Source organism: Nestor notabilis, unplaced genomic scaffold (genome assembly GCF_000696875.1).
Source record: "Nestor notabilis isolate BGI_N333 unplaced genomic scaffold, ASM69687v1 scaffold3612, whole genome shotgun sequence".
Taxonomy (NCBI): domain Eukaryota; kingdom Metazoa; phylum Chordata; class Aves; order Psittaciformes; family Psittacidae; genus Nestor; species Nestor notabilis.
Genome location: NW_009917751.1, coordinates 23507 through 41206, shown reverse-complemented (window position 1 = coordinate 41206; position 17700 = coordinate 23507). Strand labels below are relative to the sequence as shown.

The 17700-nt window shown below is 38.1% G+C and overlaps 1 protein-coding gene across 1 annotated transcript in view; it reads right to left on the bottom strand.

The window, feature by feature from the left end:
• Positions 1 to 3426: 3426 nt before the first annotated feature.
• LOC104401711 (ADAMTS-like protein 1) overlaps positions 3427 to 17700 on the bottom strand; it is a gene marked incomplete at its 5' end in the record, with an annotated part of 37037 nt that continues 22763 nt past the window's right edge. The window contains 4 exons of the mRNA XM_010009384.1: positions 3427 to 3515; positions 7438 to 7585; positions 8885 to 9089; positions 12609 to 12659. Of these exons, the coding sequence (XP_010007686.1) occupies positions 3427 to 3515; positions 7438 to 7585; positions 8885 to 9089; positions 12609 to 12659 (493 nt within the window). The remainder of the gene's footprint in view (positions 3516 to 7437; positions 7586 to 8884; positions 9090 to 12608; positions 12660 to 17700) is intronic.

Below are 17700 nucleotides of genomic sequence, written 5' to 3'. Positions count from 1 at the left end.
AACCAGAGAAAATAAATGGCAAGTAGTTAAATTTTTATTTTTTACACCCCCAGTATATGTTCTGAAAATATTTACAGTGAAGTACACTCTACAACACACTTAGGTGTAAGACAGTAGGAAATTGATGGTCATGTTCTTGTTACTCCAATTCACAGTCAGCAAAGTAGCTGACCACGTCACACACTGTCTTACACCTGCTAGTGCTTGATCCAACATTTAAAAACTGTTCCAACGTTCAACTTAGCATGCACCTACACTCTGGACTGATCATTTATCAACCAAAATATGTGGGTGATAGCCTGACATCTCTCAGCATGGTAGGCCACGGAATATCAAATTGAGTCTGCAGAGGTTCAGAAACACAGGCTAAAAGGTGAGTTATTATGTAATATACCCTGCTTTCCAACTAGTTGGTGTATTTGAAATCCCTACATAGCTGAATAATTAAAAACTGGAATCAAAGTTGATTGTTGATTGTATATTAGTGAATTCCGAATGTTTTGTCTCCTGTTTTACAGAAAAAACTATTTGTAATGACATAAACAATCAAATAGTCTAATATAACAAGGACCTGAAATGAGTAACTGTTTAAAGGTAGACATTACTGAAAAATACTATTAATAGTGAGGCACCAGAACCAATTTGATGTGGAATTTCACTTCTCAAGTCACTGTCAACAGATTAGATATTCTGAAACAATATGAGATGGCTATTACAGTTTACAGATGGGGAATGCATGGATGACCCTTTCAGCACAAGTTTTCTAAGTTTTTGTCTGGTCTTTTTGTCTCATGCCTTATCATTAAAATCATCTAAATCTAAACACATGGCATGGATATCTCTGAGCTCTGGGAAAGTTTGCATAAGTATCCTGACTTTGTGCCCTTTATTTCAGCTGTTAGTCAACACATATAAAAATCTAGACTTGAATTTAATTTAATGTCATGCTGATTTCTCTTCAGCCTAAAATAAATATTATACATGTCCCCAGAGCTGTGCTTTGCAGAGAGAGAGAAAAAAAAATGTATAAAATGTCACCTCATGGCAGACTGAATCTAGTCCGGACTGTGTCCAACTATATGTTGATATGTTAGTACCCCACTGGTATTACTGAAGTGTTGTATGAAATGGGGTAAAAAAAAATGAGAATGTTTTTGCAGAGCAGGGTCTTATTTTGCAACAAAGCAGTGAACTATAAGGAGGTGTCATAGATACACTAAAAACATTTAAAAATTCTTAAATACCTTTCATTTTGTATCTCTCAATGTCTGTTTCAATCACAAGTAATATACCCATAAGATTTTCCAGAATATTTTATTAGAATACACATCATGATAAAATAAAGCCTCTTCATCTTTCCCTGGATGTTATGCTTATTCTCTACAAATCCCTTTTTGTTAATATTTAAAGCTACATATATTAATATATATGCATATGCATATTACTATACACTTTTTCTACAGTATTGTCAACATAGTTCACAAAATTTATCAAAAAAATTTCTTGTGTAACAAATTGTTCCAATGACCACATTATCAGTATGATTCCTTTTGATAAACTTCCTGATAATACATCTTACTTTACGAATGCTTCTGGCGGTTATTTACAGTTTGATAAATACATGCTTAGGTAAGTGGTTTAGTAGTCTTAAGAAGAAAACCACAAGAAAATAAACCACACTTTACAAATGAAAAACTAGTATGTTCACAGATACTGAATTTTCTAGACTTTAAGTCTGAATGAATAAACTTACAAAATCTATGTAACACCGGAAACAGTTAAACAGCCCATATTACATGCTGTATCTCTACTCGTGTATATATATACACACACATAGGAACACGTGTATTTGTATGTGTGTGTATATATGTATGTATGTGTTTATGTACATATATGGTGCCTGGCTTAAAATAATTTTTATTTTCAGAGCTTTATTACATAAGCCTCTGGCTCTATTTCAATGTTCCAGTTTCAAATTACTTAAACTCAAATTAAACATGCCAAAATTGCAATTATATTGCATAATGAACAATGCTTTTACTCTAATACACAGCTGTAGTTGCAACAAAAGATGCTGTATGGTTAGCCACGATGAACTGCATACTGATTAAAACTCTGTAAAGAGGTTATAATTACAGCATGCATTTATCCCAGTTCCAGAAAAAAAAAATCCAAAACATAACAATAATAGTATTTTTAGTTTCTCAGTTGTCTCATTGCTAAAGGTATACATGGTGGACCAGTTTTACTGCAGTTTCCTTTTAATTGCAATTTTATTAGGCTAAGGAAGACTAATTATCTGTAAATGACAATAAAACTCAACTCTAAATGAAATTCTGAGGGTTTCTTATAACCAGTTATTTTTTCTAACTTCTTCTACAGTCCTGCTATTAACAAAATGAAGCACACATAGATACTGCTAAACTGCATTTTCAATGGCAATGTGTGAAGAATCTGTCTACACCAGACCAGATTTATTCAGTCAGATTTTCTTACTGATATATTAAAATGTCAGGTATCAACTCTAAGTGGAAGTGTTCTTTTCCAGCTTTTTATTGTAATACTTTTTCTTTCATCATTACCTTAACAATTTTATGCCCTCTACCTCTTTCTATCTCAGTGGTAATTTCTTCATAAAACAGAATAAAAATGAATAGGAAAGAGAAAACTTACAGTTAAGGGATGAGATAGTTTTATGTATTTAAGAGGAAAATGTACAGTTTCCATCATTTCAGGCAGCCCTAATGCAAGGGGAGTGTCATGTGTTTGTGTAGGCCAACCTGCCATCCAAGAGGGTCTGCAGCAGGAGGAAAAGCTAATAATGGCTTACAAGGTGCTGACTGAGATCCATCTTGCAAAGGTGCCTGGGCAAAGACCATGAAGTAACTAGAAAAGCAGGGAGGGGAAAATCCCTGAAATTATGAGGTAGGTGATAATAAGGCAATCCTAACCACAGGACTGAGGTTTCTAGTTTATCTTCTGCTAAAATTAATTAATTTTATTTGCTGCTACTACATATCTCCTGGGGGCAGAGGAGAGGGGAAATCATCACTGGCTGTCCTGTATTTTACCTCTTACTTCACAGGAGTATTGGAAGAATAAATAAATGTTCTGAGCTGTGGAGCTGCAGTGGTAGTGGGGAGCATATAGCTATGTAGGTAGACAGACTGCCACTATAATTATTGTAAATGACCTTAAATTAAACATGCATATATTTGCTCAAATTAAATCTGCATTTGCCCTCTTAAATCCTGTCTCTTAATATCTAAAAGTAATACAGATTTATGCTCACTGATTTCCACGGTCTTTGGTTTAGCCTTTACACTCTACATGAAAGCCAAATAAAATTTCAAGATACTGTTTCAGTTCAGCACAAGCCACAGATCCCCACATCATGAGAACCTGCTATAAGCAAATTTTTAAGACTTACGATGGTTCTTCAGACACCACTGCTCCTTCCTCCAGCTCTTGAGCCTGCTTATACCATGGCAACTTTGCTTCCACAGGAAGTTTCTCTGTGGAACAAGCACAAGCATGTGAAAGTTGGATGCCAGCCTCCCTTTTCCCTGTGATGCACATGTGCCTTCATCCACATGCAGGCTGAGCACAAAGAATACAGAGAAGAGAGCAAAAGAGAGACAAAGAGCCTAGTATTTGTCACCTGGACTATAATGCTTACAAGGTTATATCATCACATAGTTCACTGTTGCAGCTAGAAGGGCTATTCTTATAAAGTCAGAAAGGCAAATTAAATCACTTTTCAGACTATACAATTGAGCTGTAAAAGTAGTCATTTTGGAAAGTATTTTTTGTAGGGAGCCAAGTGTAACAGGCCTCCACTGACCCTGCAAAAGCAAACTGTATAAAATCCCCATGTTTACCCTTAAATTTTAGAACTTCAGAAGACACATTAAGCTTGTTTTTGATAGATTACAAAAGGAAGAAAATCCTGATTTGATGAGTGATACCACAGAACAGAGAAACTGTAATAAAATGGCCCAGCTATGCTTTTCAACTTGAAGTTTATCAGTTCATCAGCTATGTGGATTTAAAAGAACGAGCTTGATACTTTTTATGTCATTTCTGATGGAAAACAGTAGAGCTGTTTTTCTTCCCCTCCAGGATGTGCATGCAGCATAATGAGCTGCTCTGCTCTGGGGAGTGCAGGGCCATGCTGCTTCATGAGCCAAACTCTGCTTTCATGCAGTGTCAAAGTATAGTATTTGAGCTGAAGGCGGTGGAGCTGTTTCGGCTCTACAGGGGTATAAAGCAAGAGCAAATTTAGCACTATAATTTGAGAAAGAGCTCTGCATTTCAACAGAACATTCTGGGCTAGGATCAGGGGAAAAACACAAATAAAAGGGGATGAGACTCAGACCACTGAGGAGAACCAGGGCCAGATCTCTTTGCCACTCACAAATCACCTAAGCCTTTTGGGTGTATGTAATCTGTGGATTTGTACTTGCCAACAGGAGCAGATTAATGTTGTTCACAATAGTTTGGAAGTTTCTATGACTGTTGTACACAACAGTAAACATTTCACATATGGACACAAAATTTCCCATCTGTCAGTTGTATTGCAGAGGAACAACAGCTTACAACTTGGTTTCACAGCTACTGCAACTTTAGTGAAGCTAATTTTCTCGAGGCAAGTTATTAACTGAGGAAGAAAAGAACAGTAATAGAGTTACTATGTCTCTCTCTCAGAAATAGCTTGCTTAACAACTTTAACATATTTATTAGGGCCATTTAAAGATGATTATTTGCCAGCACAGCTCTTAGTTTATTCTATATTTTGCCGCATTTGTTATCCAAAATATGTAGAAGATATTTTTATTTATATGTTCTGCAGCTTGTTTTATGGGTTTTGGAAAGCCAGATCTTACTTCCGTGCTTTTTTGCTTGGATGAAAAAGCTCTTGTGTACCATTGCCTGTTATGTGACTTTCTTAATAAGTTTGCTTTTTTAGAGGTGTTTTTAGTTATAATATACACTGTAAAATTTGTTAGAGGATTAGAAATGTTGATGTTGTGCTGCATGCTTTGACAAAAAAAAAAAATGATTAATATAAATCACTCTCAACATAAACTAAGGAGGAATTTTTAGCTTTGGTGATTAAAGTGAAATCTCTCCTTTTATAAAACAGTTCCAGTAAAAACATTTAAATCCTTTATTATACAGAAACTTGTATTAGATGAATACACCTCTATTAAAATTGAAAATCATTATGTAATCCAGGGGTATCCTATGTTTTCCCATTATTGGTGTATGATAAAGTGCCTCAGTGCTTAAATAAAGTAAAATGAAACAAATCAAATTAACTCTTCACATTCTAGTTCTGTTTAGCACAGTGTGTTAAAAGAAGAGGGAATTCACATTTTTGGTCTTACTGCTTCAGTCAGCTTGGAAGATTGTTTTTCTGCTTCCTGTTAATCCAGCTCCAAAAGGAAAAAGCAGTCTAAGATTAAAGCATTCGGTAGGGCAGATGTACTTTGTTACTAGTAGTGCTTGAAATTTCTAACTCTAGATTTGTGAAATAAAAAGGACAAAATTCCAGCACATAAATAGAATAATCTGGGTTGGAAGAGACCTCTGGACATCATCTGGTTCAACTCGCTTCTGAAAGTATGACTCATCCTTCAGGCACATGAGTCTTCAAATACTACCACTTGCATTATGGAGGGAAAACTGTAAGAGCACTGCAGAACCAAGACGAGGAGTAAAATTAAACCCAAGCAAAACATATGCTTTATGTCAGACTTTCAATCCCATGGGGAAAAAATGGAAGAAGGAAATAATTATGCACAATCAGAAAATAATCATGCATGTGCTGCAAAGGGCAGTATAAGAGGTTATCAAGAATAAAGGTGCCACTCTCTTGCAAGGGTAAGCTTCCAGCAAACAGCAATTTACTTTGTTCCCAGACAAGCCCCATTGGAAAAGACTTCTTGATAGATGCAGGCAAGCAAAGATTTCCCAGCTGGTCTTGCACCCTTCTCAGGTTCCCCAATTGGAAGTTAGTTGCAGGTTTGCAACATCTGATTTTTTGGTGTCTTACTATATTTTGCTTACACTGTATGTTGCAGGCAGATAGGATCTTGCTTTACGTGTGTTCTGAACACCATAAACAGATGAAGTCTCATAAGGGTAGCTGACTGAGCCTAAACCCACTGAATCTCTATAGGAGGCTCAGTCCTACTAACACAGCCACAGGGCCTTTTTTTTCAATCTTGGAAGGTGGACTGAGTGAGCTCATGTTGGACAGCAAAATACAGTGTAAACATACCTATTGCTTCTCAGAGGACCTGTGTCTGGGTTTCACCACTTTGGTGGCTGGCAGACACAGTAAATTGTCATGGTCCAGATAAACTAAAATCTTGAAACTTGGCAAGGGTGCCCATCACCAGCCACTAAGTAGAGAAATTAAAATTCCAGATTTCACTGTTCCACCTTGGATCAGCACAAGGTCACAGGTCACTCTTATTTCACAAGGCTTCATTATAACTGTTCTTAATACGTATTGCGATAGCAATTCGTTTTTAAAAAGGAACTTATTTCTTCTTATTGTGGGGTTTAAGTCTGCAGTTTAGGGAAATTAAGTTCACCTGCATTGCTGTATCCCAGAAGCTTCTGTAAGTTAGTTGGCATATGGACACGGAGGTTCTATCAATAGAACTGTATACATGCGCAAATATATGCATGCTTATATACCTGTAGACGCAGTCAAAAACCTGCAACTTATGCACCTGGACACTGCTCATTAGTCCAATCCAGTCTCCAGGAATTCTACTAATGTTCTCACCCCATAAGAACCTCCAAACAGTTGCAGATGTATTTTCTGCTTCTCAACAAAATATGGGGGATTTACCCCGGTATTACTCTCTGAGGCCCAAGTAAAAAACATTTATATACAAATCATGAGTACTCCTTGCAAATAAGATGCTTCAAGTCTAGCAATCTGCCAAATTTGGCAGGGCCTTGCTAGTAGTAGGAACTTCATGTTGGGATATACAATGCTTGTTTCTAACTTGTTTCAAGCTCAAAGTTATGAGCAGGTACTTTAAAATTACGGTTACATTTATCTACCATAAATGTTATTCATGTATTTGATTCCTTTTAATATACAGGGAAAATTTAGCCGAGACACAGTCAGTGAGGTCAAACCTGCTTACACTATGGTCAAATTTACATTTATGTTTCTTGGTCTGCTGGACCACAAATTAACAGTGAAAAATCTAGAGCTCACAAGAAAGAGGAAAGCACCAACATTCACTCCAAGTTACTAGCAGGCAAACTGGATTAGGAATGGCAGGCCATAAAGGTGCAAGTTCACAATTTGGTGCTGGTGGAAACAGTGCTACTAGCAACAAAAAGCCCCCCAACTGCTCAACATGGAGGAGCTCTGAAAAATTTATGAGAACTCATTTGCCTCATTACCTTTGGGTTTGTAACAAGGAGTGGGTACAATGCATTCTTCTTTTATGTGTGGCTTTGTTTTAGGAGTACAGCCTCCTGTATGCATCCCCCTGTGATCAATGCAAAGGACCACACGGTATCGGAGCCCTTGTCCACAGGTCACAGTGCACTGGGAAAGAAAGGAAAAACAAAAGATGTGTGTGATATCTCACAGGAGTGATAAATAAAAAGGAATATGCATATAGAAATATGTGTATATCAGAGACCAAAACATGAGGCAGAAACACCCAACCTTGAACATAAACTATTCATGATACTTGGTAGTGATGGGTACAGTATAAAATTGTCAGAAAGTTTTGCCATTTTGCTTTGCACGTTAACTTGGTTTGGACATTTTGCTGCTGGATTTCTCTTTCACTGTCACTCTTGCAGCAGTGGTACTTGGCTTGTGGCCATCTATCCCATATTGGATAGGCTCAGTAACACCCTGTCAGTTTCATCTGGAACCACTCTGCTTTGCTTGGACAAAATACTTGGGCTTACGGGTTAACAGGAGAGACACTTGGCTATTTTGGAACATGGCACCAAACAGAATGGGAAACTATTTGGGTTTTCTTCCCTCAGACACTTTCTTAAGTTTTTTTGTGGGTTGTGTTTTGTGGGTTTTTTTTGTAAGGTACATAAATTCAGCCTCCCCCATCTCTCCCATACAGTTTGTTTTCGAAATGATTGCATGGTAGAGGATTCAAAACTACAAACCAGTGGGGAGGGGTATGGATAGTACAAATATTACTTTGCTCTTGGATAGCAGCTGTTATCTGGAAATCACTAAACACTTTGCAATCAGTCTAGAACCCCTCACCTGTGGGTGAGCTAGTTTAGCTTCTAAAACCAATTTCATTTGCTGAGAAAGGTGGTAAGAAATGACATACAAGATTAAGTCTTTGTGTACAAAATCGAAGTACTTTTCTACTTTTGTAGAAAGACATCTCAAGGGCATTTACTTTTGCGCAAAAGGAAAGATGAGTCAGGAGCAGACAACTAGGAACAGACAACATCAAACAGCAGAGTCATTTATGGCTTTACGTATTTATGGAAGTTTCTCAGCAATTCATGATATTCAATTTATGGCTGAAAAGCTGTAGTAAAGATATACCATTACATGCTTACTGGTTTTGTTTTGTGCATGTCATTTATGTTCCCATATCATTATTAGTTGAAAGTCAATAATTAACGTTACAGATCTGTTTTCTTCTTGCACCATTCTCCTTAATCATTTTAATCTTACTAATACATTATTCCTGAGTATTTACTTTGCAGTTAGACAAATTGCCTAATTTAAAACAGAGCTTATGGTAATAAGGAATGAAAGTAGTGAATGTTCATACTTTCACAAGCTCACTAAACTGTAAGGTAAGACATAATCCTACTGTGTTGAATACAAAGCCAACAAAGCTAAGCTGATTACCGGAGACCATTCCTGAGCAAGCCATTTTGGGCAATCAAATATATTGCAAGGTTGGACAACAGGCATCTTTGGAGTATACATGCATTTCCATTCTTCCACAGGGCTGATATGCCCCTGAATGTCTTCCTCCACACATGAGATGCTGCGGCTTTGAATGCCCCCTCCACAGGATGAGGAACAGGCAGTCCAGGGTGTACTTTCCCATCTGGGAAAACAGAAAGGCATCAGGAGAAGGAAACCCTGTGCCTCCACCCCCACCCACACCCCGCAAATGCATAAACTGCTATCTGCAGGAGGGATTTTTTTTCTTAATAATTTCAGTAAAAGTTAATCATATATGTATTTTCATAAATGGCTGTAACAGCAAAACACTCTCATGGCTTCTGTCTTTAAGTCACAGATTAGTAACATGGAATCTCTCTCCCACTAACCCAATGACTATGACCACAGAAATTCTAAATACTTTTCACTTCATTCTTTCTTTTTGTTTCTTTAATTGATGAGATTATCGTATCTTCACAATTTGTCATTTTCTGAGGAGTCTTTGACACAAATCACTGCAAACTCAGTGTGTTCTGAAGTTGATGCTCCTTTTGCACTAACATACAGGGAAACAGCCGTGTTTCTTTCCAGGCATCAACTGAGTTAAGGAAAAAAAAACAATAAGATGATTGGAGGAAATTACCAAAAAGAAGAAATGACTATGCTGATGGGATGTGTGGCCTCTATGGATAAACTACATGGACCTTATTTCCTTACAGTGGAGGCAGTGAGGGCGACTGTGAAACCATCTTTTCTTTACAAATGCCATGTGAGAATGCAACGACAAACCCACAGAACAATGTGCATGTTCTGAGAAGCTATACATACTTACGAGAGTAATCCTTTTTTACAGAGATACATGTACAATAATGTATGCATTGTTCTTTAAGTGTACATGTCTGTCCACATAAAATAGTCTGGTATTTCCTCTCTTATACTCAAGCCATTGACACAGAGAGGATCTGGGACCATTGTAATCCTGTGCACGCCTGATGATCTGATGGTATAAAAATGCATGTTCTATCTTCCTAAAAACATTCCACAATCTTTTTTGTAGCTTTTTTTGTTGTTGTTGGGTTTCTTTGTTGTGGGTTTTTTTTCCCCCCAAAAGCAAATGTCCTTTCATAAGGCCATTAGAAATAATGTTAGAAACAATTATTTTGCTCATAATTTTTATTTTTTCTTAAAAAACATTTCAGTTTTTGGTTGTTTGGTTTTGTGGGGTTTGTTTTTGTTTTTTTTTAAAAACCCTACTTGTTTCCTCTTTCAGGCGAGAGGAAAAAAAGTGAGAGGTGAGAATTTTTTCCTCCCAGTTAAAATAAAGCAATTATTTTTATTAAGTAACAATTAACTGTTACTTATTTAATTACTTAATTAAATTAAGTAATTCATTATTTTTATTAAGTAACAATTATAGATTGCTTAGCAATGTGAAAAATGGTTATCTTTCCCTCTGATTCTTCATATCAACCTATCCTTTTCTTATCGGCTCCAGCATATGTAAACACTACCCACACTTGGCTACTGGCTGGAAGTGCCATAAAACTCAGTGTGAAATGGCTTATGCTAATAGCTTTTTATGAATGGTAAAGCCGCTGATTAATTTTATGACTTATCACAAAGAAATGGTGAAACCATATTTACACCAGCCGTAACCATTATTATGTGCCGAGCACGAGTCACATTATGTCACGAATGGGTAATTTTAGCAATGTTTTTAGTTCAAACGTGTTACCTGTGGCTCTGCTGAACAAGTTTCCCAGCTTACAGCTAAGGTTTCTCACTACCACAAATATAAATGGAAAAAGGGGGGCAGAGGTCTCAGCCAGAAGTTGCAGCCTGAGCAATTGATTCTGCGGGGAAGGGGTGTTAAAGGAGAATAGTACAGCTGGGAGAGTGGATATAAGGGGACTGTAAAGGGGTGAGACCAAAATCCAGAACAGCTTGAGAAACAATCTTAGCCTTTTGATCATTTTCAGGGAATGACTTTTTTTTTTTTTTTTTGCTTTCAGTGTTACTGAAAGCCAAATACCTCAGGGCATTTTGATCCTTTATTTTGGATTCGTTCAGCAGTAAAAAAGCTTCTGTCCAGCTGCCAGCTCAGGATGCTTTTTCCTTAAATACAGTCCATCCACTGTTAAGTACTGCTGAATCATTCTTTGATATAAAATTATTCTCTATCTTTTGTCCATATACATGCGTTTTGTACACAACTGTAATAAAATCTGTTTTATTCAAAGCTAGAGTGTTAAAACCCTGCATTAATATTCTAGCTTCTATATTCCTTACTAACAGAGGTTTATTTTTTGAGGTTAGGAGGTATGTATGTGATTTTTTTAAAAAACAAACAACAGAAAAAATGTTTACCATAAAAAAGGAATTAGATGCAGGGGTATATTTTATAAGTGTTTCTTGTGAGTATTTGCTAATAATGGCTCTATGTACATAATCATGAGCACTTAGCTAAGGAAGAGAAAAGCCTAATCTAAATGACACGGATCATTGATAAAGGGTGTGAATATAAATGACAGTGGCAAAGCTTGGCAAGTAAGCTGCTCTCCTCCTTGTATTCTCACTCATAGTTTGAGGTGGGTCCATGATTTGGCTGGGGACTCTTGAACAGGAAATACACTGCATTTGCACACTGATGCTGAAAGCTCTTTGCATTAGGCCTCACCATGGTTTGGGGGAGGTTGTTTCCTCACTAGGATGAGACTAACAAGTTGCCTAGGGAGGTATTTTCGTGACTTCATAGTCTATGACACAATAAATTAATGAATAAGGAAATACAGCACAATACATGTCCAGGTGGTATTTCAAAACCAAAAGATACCCTTCAGATACCAAACATTTTTAACAGCACCATTCTTATTCACTGCTGTAAGAGTAATTACTATGTGATTATTTCCATGAAAATCTCAAATTTTACATGGAACAGGTTGCCCAAAGAAGTGGTAAATGCTCCATCCCTGGCAGTGTTCAAGGCCAGGTTGGACAGAGCCTTGGGCAACATAGTCTAGAGTGAGGTGCCCCTGCCTATGGCAGGGAGACTGGAACTAGATGATCTTAAGGTCCTTTCCAACCCTAACTATTCTACGATTCTATGATTAAAGACATTTTAATTGTGAGATAATGATACAAATCAAGCCTTGATCCTAATCCTGATCTCTGATTTCTTAGAAAAGCCAATGGATTAATACCTCAGGGAAGACATTAGCATGGGTTTGCAGGATCAGAACACAACACCGATACTGTCTAAACCGAAATTCTCACAATTTATAAGCATGCAAGAAGCAGCAATGCAAGAGAGAGAAAGAAAGTCTGACTGTTCATTACAAACTCAGTGGTTATAGTTCTGTTGAGAAATGTGTAAAGGGAAGAAAAAGGAAAGGTGTGAGAGAAAAGAGAAGGTGGGGTTGCGGGGTAAGGAGACGAAGAAAGGGATCACACACTCAATAAGTCTGCACTGCTGCTTCACCTAGAATATCGTTTCAGTTCTGCATCAACAGAATTTATAGCAGGTCAGCACTTGAACATCTCTAGGTTATTCTGCAGGAGTTCAGAGCAAGAGAAAAGAAGCATCTGTTAACTTAGTTTGAGAGCAAAGCAGAAATGCAGAGAAAAAGAAAAAATAAGTAAATGTATTTGTTAATCCTAGCATCTGTTTGACTGTTTTACATACCGAGGAAGGGGATGGTAGAGGTCATAGGGCATGATCTGCTTGTATCCATCACTGTTAGGAACAATAATGCCAACCCTCTGAGTAGAAGGTACACATAATAGAATAAACACTAAATGATTACATTATACAAATTCTTTTAAACAATATTAAAAAACCCCAAAACAAGATGTTTTACCTAAGTTGCTGTCACATATAAACCAAAGCTTATGGTCCCATCCTACTGTTTCTTAGTCATTCAAGGAATAAACCATTGATTACTCCTTTATTCTTAGGAATATATTACTGTTTAACTGAGAAGCAATCCATTACCACAAGTGATCCAAATGAGTTGTCCAAACATTATTTAAATTTATGAGGTTACTATCTGCCATTAAAAAAAATAAATCTACACTTAATACTGCCTTTGAGCTTGGATGCAAAGTCACTGAAGACAATAGAACTTTTATCTGCTTCAAAGAGGTCTAGATCAAACCCTTTCCTAGGTTATTTATGGTTGTTTCTGCCCTCCAGATAAAATTTCTGGTTTTACACAGGCTGGGATTAGAAATTTGGAGAATCCTGGCTCAAGAGTTCAAATCCGTAATTTTTGTCTCTCCACCTTAAATTAGTCCAATTTCATTCATCTTCAGAACCTGCCTTTTTATTTGTATTTTTCTGGAAGAAAAAAAGAACTGGAGAGAAGTGTAACATGTGAGGCTGGTTGGATTTTTTTGGTGTTGCCATGATTAGTTAGCTTGGTTTGCTGCAGTGTCTATTGGTATAATATCTAAATAATGTAACATCTAAGGGTTATAGAAGGCTATAGCATAGATAAGAAGTTGTAATTATCTGAACCATTATCATGCCAGTTATGTGTGAGATGGATTTCACTTGACTTGCTGACAACAACAGGGTCTCACTGAATTGCTGCTCTGGAATTTCATCTTTTGTCTGCACATTTTATAGATTTTGACTCAGAGTAACTCTAACCATGTTGTCTCCAAGTTATCAGGCATATCTATTAATATTGAATAGATGATCCCAGAGTACCTCATCTATCAGTTTCAACAAAGCCACTGTGCAACAGAGGACTTGGATGGGGCAGGTGGGCAGAACCATTAAAGAATGAATGCTAACTGCATTAAAATAAAAACTGTGTCCCTGCCCAAGTTACAGAGAGAGGAAATTACAGATAGAGGAGGCTGCTATGGATTTCTGCAAGGGGGAAGTAGCAAAGGAGAGGGAAGGGAGAAAGTACTCGCCATCCTCAGAAAAGTTCACTGAAAAACACTGTATGCATTCAAAGAAGTCTTGTCATGCTAAGGGTAAAGTGGTCTATTCTACTTTCAGTCAACGGGGTTTTTATGTGCATAATTTGTCCATGATAGCAGAATGGATCCCATTGTGTTTTCACAGTGAGGAGTCGGTGCCAGGTCAGTGTGCTGGAATTTTCCAGCTAAGGCAAAGGAAGACACTGGAGCCCTGGGAGTGTGTGATGGGGACTAGGCAGCTCCCTCTAAGATTAGCAGCCTCTGTAGTCACAGGAGGCCTCTGCGTGAGTATGCATATTTGCATCTTCAGGGAGCTGCCTGTCTCCACAAAAATCTAGGAGAGGCAATTCTGGCACTGAGAAACTTCAGAGAAGACAAATGGGTTATTTAGAGCATAGCCAATGAAGAAGTCTTTTCAGACTCAGCTTGATGGTAAAAAACTTTTGGGGATCTCTGCTGCCTTCCTGACTCTCCAACTAATGCTGCTGAAGTTCCATTCTGAAGCCTTTTGCACTTTCCAGCTCATCAGCTTGCTAAGGAGCAGTTGGAAAAAAGATTAATATACCGCCATGTTCAGAAATGAAATTATACTATAAAAGCATCTACTGCCTAAGAAAGAAACAGATTTAGATTTCAAAACATTTCTCACTCACTGCAGTGAGAAATGTTTTTTTTCTAATAAGCACGATCTCTATGCATAATCCATGTCTACATGAATTAGAATGCATAATATCCAAGGCCATTCCAATGGAAATAACCATACCACATCCAAACACTGTTATGAAGATTAAATAACACTTATAAAGCATTAGATTAATATTGTCATTGGAAAGGTTTGACCCTCAAAGAATTTTGCATACATAAACTGCATTTCTGTAAATGGTATAGAGATCTACAGAATTACTGATGCTGTCCATGTGCATATATGAGAGGCTGACAAAGGCTCTCATTCTGTTAGTGCAAGATAATGATCCCTAACAGTATAAGTCCCATAGCCACAGAGAGGAAAAAGACCCCCACAATAATACACAATGGCTTAATTTATGACTTTAAAAATCATCTTGAAGATACAACTGAACAGCAGATGGTCATTGTACCATTAAGAGCAACTGCATCTTTCCAAGCCAGTCTCGTGTTTTTTTGGTGTGTGTTCCACATCCCTCTCCCACCAAGATTAAGTTAATTATGTAAAAAACCTTCTAAAGATTACACAGAAAACATCTTAGAGGTTACTTTGGTATAATCCTGTACTTTCTGACTGGAAAAAGTTGTTTAAATTCTATGAATCTATCATTCCAACATACTTCTATGAAAGACTGGAAAAAATCTAATTTATGGACTTTGTTCACTGTACATTACTCAAACAATGCAAAGGGGATGGTGTGCTAAATGAACAGAGCAAATAATTCCCTCACTACACAGATTTCTGGCTGATGAGGAAGTAGAAAATAGGACTCACTCACACAACACCAAGAGCAAATCTACTTTAGCAGAAGCAGGTGCACAAAGCAAATTATTTTGAAGAGATGCTGAGTCTCATATGTCTGAAATCTCCCATGCATTTCAGACCAACAAGTTGTAGCACATACTCTGCAGATTGGTTTGATTTCCTCTGGAGTGCTGGCAGCTTTAGCACAGTTGCTCTTCCAAGACACGTGTCCAGCTGGAGCGGGAGCTGCACATGCCAGAGGTGGGTGTGCTGCACCCAGGTCTGCCATCTCTGCAAACAGTCAGCTTTCCCATGGGATGGGTGCCCACAGCTGAATTCCTTGAAAGTCACACTTGGCATCATCTTCCCTGTTAGTAGCGCCTTTTCCTCTGTAAACCATCCTCTTAGCACAAACAACATGCACGAATGCCTTTCTCCTCTATCTCCCCTATGACTGTCTCTGGCAAGGCGGCAGAACTTCTCACCTCCCTCTCCTGCATGCCCACAGCTCCATAGCTCTCGGGCCAGACACCTGCTGAGCAGGGGCACAGAGTCTAGAGCTGGAAGAAGAGAGAAAGGGCATATCCCCCTGAGGTGCCTCAGAATGGTGTAACCCTGCATGAGGACAATGTGCAGAGGCTGGGCAGGTGTGGGTAGGGGAGCCTGTTGCTCATGTGATGGTGCTCCTACACCCTGCCATGCCAGTACCCAGCCTCTGCTGGACACTAGCGTGCCTCTGGCTCACTGCCTTCACTTCTGTTGTGGGCTCTGTTTTCCTGGGGGTTTCTTACCTGCAGTGCTGCAGCTGCAGGGATGACTGCACACCCAGGTGGCTGGAGCTGCTACAGATCTTTCCTGATAGGAACTCACTGAAACATGTCAATCTTGAGATTAAATGATCTGCATGGCAGGGACTATGCCATCTAAGCAGTAGTCCAAAGTATGTCTAAGATGTTAATAGCAATCAGCAAATAATAATAAAAAATTGAACTGGGCTGTCGACAGCTATTTCATTAAGTGAAAGAAAACACTTGGAAGACCTGAAAAAGATCATCACAAAAGATAAGATTTTGGTAGCTGAGGCAGCATCTGCTATCAGCTCCTTCTCTATCCACAACTCCTGTATCTGGAGGCATATGTACTGTCATTTCTACTTGAATGTATCACGATTTCCAACTCAGCCCTCCTGAAAATTTGTCTGGTGTTTCCTTTCCTTCTGATTGGAATTGGTTTTGGCCTCCTAAGGTCCCTTCTACACCCCTTTTTCATGCATAATGCATCACTTCAGCTCATTTCTCTGGCAACCTTGGCAGTTCCTTGCTAAATTCTGAACTGTTCAAAAAACATCCTCCATAAACATACATTTGAAATGACTAATGTTTGTTGACCGTTCTCTCATTTGCAGGCATCATACTTTTTGTTAATAGCTATCTCACTTTTCCAGCACATGCAACTTCAACAATGCTGAGGAAAAAGTTTTGTTCACCCTCCTGCTTTGATGGATAAAATCTTCATGTCTCATCTTCTCTGGAACATCTATCTCTTGCTGTCTTTAGGATCATCAATATGCATATGGCTGGCTGTAGAAATTGAGACCAGACCCAGCAATCAGAGGCAACCAAGGTTCAGAGAGGCTTTCTCAGCCCCCTGTAACAAATTAAGAACTGAAGTAGAAAATGCAAATCCACAGAAATGACCATTTGCCTGAAGCAGAGATAAGGAAAGGACATTGTCATGACCAGTGACCCACACCCATGCAAAAAGCTGGGGTATTGTCAAAAAGCCCAGTATCTGAAGTAACTATGGAATATGTTATGTGAAAGAGTATTCAAAGCAAAGTTTAAATCTATCATATGTCGCAATCAAGGGCAATAACAATAAATGAGTCATTGTGTCTCAGACCCCTCTTATCACTGCAGACGTATGCCTGCTACTGCGCAGATCAGAAAGTGCAGCCTATCTTTTCAGGAACATGCCAGCACTCCAGTTCTGTTCATCTTCCAGAAAAAATGTAGTGAAAACGAGAACACTGCACTGATGTGATACTTGGCTTATAACTGCTAATATACCTTTAGGAAAGCTGATAACAAGCACAAAAGTATGAGTTTGGCAATTTCTTGCTTCAGCTGCTGATTTGTAATGAAGAGACCTCTGTTACTTATTAAGAGGATGCTCTATATTGCCTTTTAATCATGCATATTTAATCAATACTACCTCTTTCTCTCTTGAAGGAAATGTATAAAAGTTATCCTGCACATGCCTTCCTGTTGCTCAGGAAATTGTGTACACTTTCACATCACCAAGTACACTGGGGACTTAACTGCTACTCAGGAGTACTCTGAATGGCCATAATCCTAGCAGTCCTTTGTGTGCTTTTACTTGTACTTCATTATTCTTGTTAGATTAGCTAAAA